At 54.5% G+C, this 6,000-nt stretch overlaps 1 protein-coding gene across 2 annotated transcripts in view; it reads right to left on the bottom strand.

The window, feature by feature from the left end:
- Positions 1–286: 286 nt before the first annotated feature.
- Positions 287–6,000, bottom strand: part of PKNOX2 (PBX/knotted 1 homeobox 2) — a 289,557-nt gene continuing 283,843 nt past the window's right edge. For both annotated transcript variants that reach the window (XM_043451879.1, XM_043451881.1), the window contains 3 exons: positions 4,585–4,661; positions 3,468–3,646; positions 287–2,444 (listed from right to left, as the gene is read on the bottom strand). In XM_043451879.1, the coding sequence (XP_043307814.1) occupies positions 2,218–2,444; positions 3,468–3,646; positions 4,585–4,661 (483 nt within the window). In that variant the 3' untranslated portion in view covers positions 287–2,217. The remainder of the gene's footprint in view (positions 2,445–3,467; positions 3,647–4,584; positions 4,662–6,000) is intronic.

Here is a 6,000-nt window from a genome sequence, read left to right as displayed (position 1 = left end):
TCTGAGCTCCCCTGCTGTGACAGCAGACTGCCAGGAGAGGGCAGTGCAGAGCCTCCGCCTGTCTTCTGCTCTCTGTCTTAGAGCAGATACCTCTGCGGTGATTGTGCCAAAGTTGGCCATCTTCCTCCCCAGATTGGCAAACTGAGGACACCCAGAAAGCCCTCTTCCTTGGTCCCTTTCATGGGTAGTCGAGTGAACAAGGGTTATGCTGACGCCTCCAAATTTCCTCTGGTCCAGGGTCCCCCTAACCCTTAACCACATGAAAAGAGAATCACACACCAGAATTACAGTAGGTAATAAGGTTTACTGAAAACTCGGCCACATTCAGTACTGGTTTGGTGGATACATCAGAAGAGGTTGCATAACATTAGGCAGGTGGAGGGGGGCTGGGAGGAGGATGTGTGGGCACGTGTGTGCAAGTGTGTGGGGTGGGATGCCTGTCCAAAGTGATAAGTGGAAGGGTGTATGTGTGTGTGTGTGTGCACGCGCGTGTGTGTATGAACAAGAAAAATGAAGCAGAACAGGAAATGTAATTTATCCCACTGCACGTTGCAAAAGTCTCACGCCAAAAAAGCTAGACTTTCCTCTACCTATGGCATCAAAAGGGAGTAAAAAAATGATTGGATCACCCAGATTATAAATAAGGTTATTTGTTTCTCAAAAATCCCTATTAAAACATTAAATATCAGCTCTTTTGGGGGAAGAAATACATTCATTTCAGGGAGACCTCAGGAAAGCCACCATCCTTTTGCTCCACCTTACAGGGCCCTGCAGGGGGCCCTCGAGTTGAGCCCAGCAGCCAACTCACATCCTGCCGCTGCCGGAGATGGCCAACGCACAACTGACAAATGAAGCTGCAAGTCCATTAAATTAAATTCAATGGAAAACACACGTGTGATCAGTCCTGTGGTTCACAGCCGTAGGGGTGGGAGGGAACAGGAGGGCGGGGTGCCAATCCTGGGGGCCTGGGGGTTGGGGTGGGGGCTGTGTGTCCGGGCAGATGGTGGGAAGACTCCTCCTCCTTGCAGAGCCCAGGTTCCTCCAGGGCTGTGGTAGGGATGGTGTGTGGAACAGTGAGGCGGGTGGGTGGGCACCTCCCCCACACTTTGGATATTGATGGGAAGGGGGATGTAGCTAGCACCTTCTCCAACCCCTGGCTTCCCCCTGGGCTGGATGCTTCTTTCCAAAGTTTCTTCTGCCTTCTCGGAAGGATAGAGCGAAGAAGAGAGGATGAAGGCTGGTGGAGCCAGCCTGGGGGCAGAGGGACAACGGCGAGGGGCGGGAGGGGTGGACGGCTGCCAAGCTAACCTGGCTCCACCCTCTCCAACAGCCCATGGAAGGCGTGGAACGTCTGGAGAGCTCCATCCCAGGGCTGGGACATCTGGGCTAAGACACCACTGACCACCTGGGGACGGCTGTGGTCCCCAAAGTCACCTTGATATGGCTCCTAGCCCAGGTCTTGCCATCTCCTTGTGTCCTGGAGCCAACCCAGGTGAAGGGCCTCCATTTAACCTCCTATAATTTGAGCTCACCAGCTTACCACTGATTTCCAGGAGACAGAGAGAGAGAGAGAGAGAAGACTCTAATGGCTCTCGTCCCCCCCTACCAAGTCCATGGGCCTTGGAGGACCGAGGGGAGCCCTAGAGGATCCAGGTCCCATCTTATTCTACAGGATGTAAGGCCTTGGCCCCCTCTCCCTCCAGCCGTGGGTCATGCATTCCGGTTCCCTCCTGCCCTTGAATGTCTCTCAAAGAGCTGAGGACCCCGTGGAGGTGGAGCCCAGACCCACTTTGTCTCTTTTCCTCCTGACTCGGTTCCCTGGCAGAGGCTCACTCCATGAACAGCACTGACCCATGTCCCAGCGCGGGGCTTGTAAATGACTCAGGTCCTTCAGTGGGGGGGCGCCGTGGGTGCCCTCTGTCCTCAGGGATGCGGTGAGTCCAGATCTCACTCCTGCCCCTCCGTCCAGGCTGCTCGACCGGCCCTGCCACGCCGAGTCCTCTGCAGTCCTAGGGAAGTGGGGCCGGGGTTCTCGGTGAAGCTTGGTGGTTGGGAAGGAGCGGGTGTTTCCTGTGCATTTCCTCCAGCTACTGATTCCGGGAAGCCAGGGCCCAACTTCCTCTGTGCTGCCCGCCCCGTCCCCTTCCCCCCCACTCCGAAGCCCTCCTGATGACGCTCCTCTCCCTCTCGGTGACCAGTGCCATCTGGGCGGCTCGGCTACTCCAGGGAGTCACTGTGTTCCAAGCCCAGGTCGCTGACATTCGTTGTCTGCAGCTCGTCCGCCTCCTCCTCCAGTTCCTCTTCCTCCTCCTCTTCCATCTCATCCTCCTCCTCTTCTTCCGTCCCGTCCAGTGAATCGTCATGTGCCGCCATCATAGCCTGTTGCATGGCCATGGTGGCGTTGTCGGAGGATAAGGACTGCAGGTTGTCCAGGTTGATGGACCCTACGGGAGAGAAGAAGGCCGGGATCAGGCCCAGGAGCCCCGGTGGGTGTTGTGGTGAGCACCTACGCTGGACAGTTCCCTGGTGTGAAGTTTCCCGTCCATTCACCTGTCAGCCACCCCTTGCCCCATCCCAGGCAGCAGCACTCCTGGTTACCACTTCCTGCCATCTTCGGTGCAAGTGTGGCAGACACTGTTGCCTTTCGAAGAATTCTGTAAGTAGGTATTGTCATCCCCACTCGAAAGAGGAGGAAATAGTCTCAGACAGTTGAGTCATTAGCTCAAAGCAACACAGTCAGGCATGATATTGCTGAGCTTCTCTCCCTGGTGAGTCTGGCTTAGAATCTATTGATTTCCACTCTACCTCATAAGACTGTTGCCCACCACATAGAAACTGGTTCACAGCCATATACATGCATGCATACATGAAGGTATGCACGCACACGTGTACACCTCCACTCCACTTCCCACACAGAGCTAGCTTCACATGCCAAGCTATAAAATGCCTGGCTCATGGCTCATTGAATTATTCATTGTGCACCAGGCGACCGGCAATTAGAAAAGTGTATACGGAGGGTGTGATGGAGAAGCTGGGAAAACAAAACTCTTCCTGGCCTCCGTTCACAAGCCAGCTGCCTGCCTCGGTATTTATAGATGGCCCTGGCTCCTGGGGGACTGTGAAGACAGTGATTGGTGCTAAGAGACTTCGGGTGGGTGTGGGAGTGAGGAGAGGGGCTCTGCTGAGCAGCCGTGGACTCAGATGCCCACCAGTGGACTCCCACTCATCCTGGTGAGATTGCTTTGGACTTGTTAAAATATATACCAAAAAAATCCCCTTCTTTCAGGCTTACGTACATCCTTCGGTGGGGACCAGGAGGGTTAACTATTGTGACAGAGCTGACACCGCCACTCAAGTGAGTAGATGTTCAACCCTTGACTCTGGGCAGCCGCACCCGTGGGAGCTTCAGGAGCCCCCCTGCCATCCCCCCACCCCCGGGTCTAGAGTACCCTCAGCCCAGTCCTTACCATCAGGGTTTGTCCCTGGGGCACCGCCCTGCTGCTGCAGCACCCCTGCGGCGATGGAGTTGGGCCAAAATCTTTGGGTGGGCCGGTGCTGCGACTTGATTTTCTTGGCTTTGGGGGCAGGGTCGGGGTTGCTGGCATCAAGCATAGGCTGCAGGATGCGTCTTCGGGCATTGATGAACCTGCCCCGGGGGTCAGATGGAGACAGGTTAGCCACCACTGGGGGGCGGGAATGTGTGTGCGCAGGTGTGAGCATATGTGTGCACATGTGAGTACACATGTGCATATGCATGTGCACACATGCATGCATGTGTGTGAATGCACATACACACATGTGCACATGTCCTGTGTGCATGCACACACGTGCATGGACACACACGTGTGTGTACATGTGTGCAGGTGTGAGCATATTTTTGCACGTGCAGGTCTGTGCATGCGTGGGCACATATGGGTATGCACATGCATGTATGTGTCCGTGTGTGCATGTGCACACCCATGGATGTGTACATGTGAGCTTGTGTGCAGGTGCACATGTGTGTGAGAAGGCCTGGGAATCTGCTGCAGACCCGTCAGGACTGAACCGTGAAGGAAGAGCTCCTTAGTCAAAAGCACTAACCTCTGACCTCTCTCTGGGGAGCCAAGGGTCCACTCCCGCCCACCAGACCTTGCCCTCTGAGATTCCCGTGACACCCCGGCCAGCCACAGAGGAGGGAGCACGGGGAGCCCTGTGGGTCAGGACTGTTGCCTCCTCCCTCCTTCCTGCTCCCAGCTCCGCAGAATGTTTTAGCTTGAGCTCTGTTTACATAGGTGGTGAGGAGACCAGATAACCCCTGGAGGCTTTTGGGGCCTGGGATGCAGCCAGGCCTGTGTGTCTATTCATCAAGTTTTCCGTGATGTTCTTGACACAGTTTCCCAGCAGAGGGCGCTGAGAAGCTGCAGATGAAGCTATAGGTGTGGATTTCAGCTTTTCTGTTTCCAGCCAACATGGAAAGGCTGGTGCGGTGGCTGGGCCGAGACTGAAGTGAGCTGGGCACTCCCACCTTTTCCCCTGCTGTGCATCCCCCTGCCGAGCAAGTGGCCCCTGGGTTTGAGAGCCTCTGGGCAGGTGATGCTAACTCACCAGTTATTCACTTGCAAGAGGGTGAGGTTTGTCTGGGCTGCAATCTGCCTCTTCTCATCCTCCGTGGGGTAGGGGTGCTGAAATGAGAGGCAAAGAGCTAGTGAGGGGTGGGCACATGGTAACCTGGTCCCCTTAGAGACCATACCCATGACATAGGCAGTGTCCCAGGCAGGCAGCCTCAGTGGTTTGGAAGCCCAAACAGGTGAAAGGGTAACATTTGTATCCCTGAAAGAAGGAGGCTGCTCTGTGCCTAAGGAGGGCCACCCACCCTCAGCCCAGCCCCCCTTTGGTGGGGGACCAAGTGGTTCCCCAGGAGCTGGCACATTTCAATAGTGATCTCTTCCACAGCACCGTCACATCCTCCAGACCACCCCCAAGCAAGTAGGTCAAGCATCATCAGTATCAGGATTTACAGTGGCCTCAAAAGCCCAGGGGACTCTCAGAAGGTGGAAAATGGGGTGAATGAATCCGTTTAATTTACACTAACTGACATTTACTGAATATCTGCTCTGTGCACAGATTCCTGTAGGCATCCTAGGAGACAGAAGACAAATATAAGGACAGCTACAACTTGTATAATATTTTACAGCCTGTGACATGCTTTCATGCACTAATTTCACTTAATAAAAGCACCTCACTAAAACTCAGTAGGGGGCAGGTTAGGGGTTGTTCTTCCCACTTTACAGATGAGGAAACTGAAGAACCAGCTCCACTGTCCCCCCAGATGGTGGCATCAGTTGGAACTTGGTTCTCCTGACTGTGGCCCGGGCTCCCCCCATCACTGCACACTGCCACTTTGCGACATGCAGCCAGTGTCTTTGGAGGGGGGTGAGTGAGTGAGGACAGGGGCCAGGGCCTTCAGTCCCTGTGCTGATTCCATGCTTGTCTGTATCGCGACCTGTGCTTCATGAGGGCAAAGACCAGCTCTTATTAATTCATCTTATTAATGTATTCCCAGTGCCCTCTACATGTACATAATGCACAAATGACGTTGTGATGTCAATGACGTACAATTACACCCAGTGAAAGGAAGCAGACACAAGGCAGTAGATGCTGGGATTTGGGTGACAAGCACCAGAGAAGCTTAGAAGGAGAAGTGGGGTGCTGGCCAGAGCATTGGGAAGGCTTAACAGGTCACATTAAAGACTGGGAAATTTGGGGGTGGCCGTGGGTTAGGGTGGTGAGCCCCAGGATGACCAGTTCTGTGTGTCTTTGGTCTTTCTCAGGCTTCTGCATGCCACCTGGTACCTGGCAGGCTGGCAATAAATGTGATGAGAGTCTGAATGGGTTGAAGCCTTGCCCAGGCAGCTAGGAGAGGTTTGGGGGCTCTTAGGGTAGAGGGCCCAGCTGTCCTCAGGTTGGAAACATCCCCTTACTGAGGTGGTATGAGATACTGGAGCTTGGGCCTTCCAATGT

This window comes from Cervus canadensis, chromosome 29 (genome assembly GCF_019320065.1).
Source record: "Cervus canadensis isolate Bull #8, Minnesota chromosome 29, ASM1932006v1, whole genome shotgun sequence".
NCBI lineage: Eukaryota > Metazoa > Chordata > Mammalia > Artiodactyla > Cervidae > Cervus > Cervus canadensis.
This window is presented reverse-complemented; position numbering and strand designations above follow the sequence as displayed.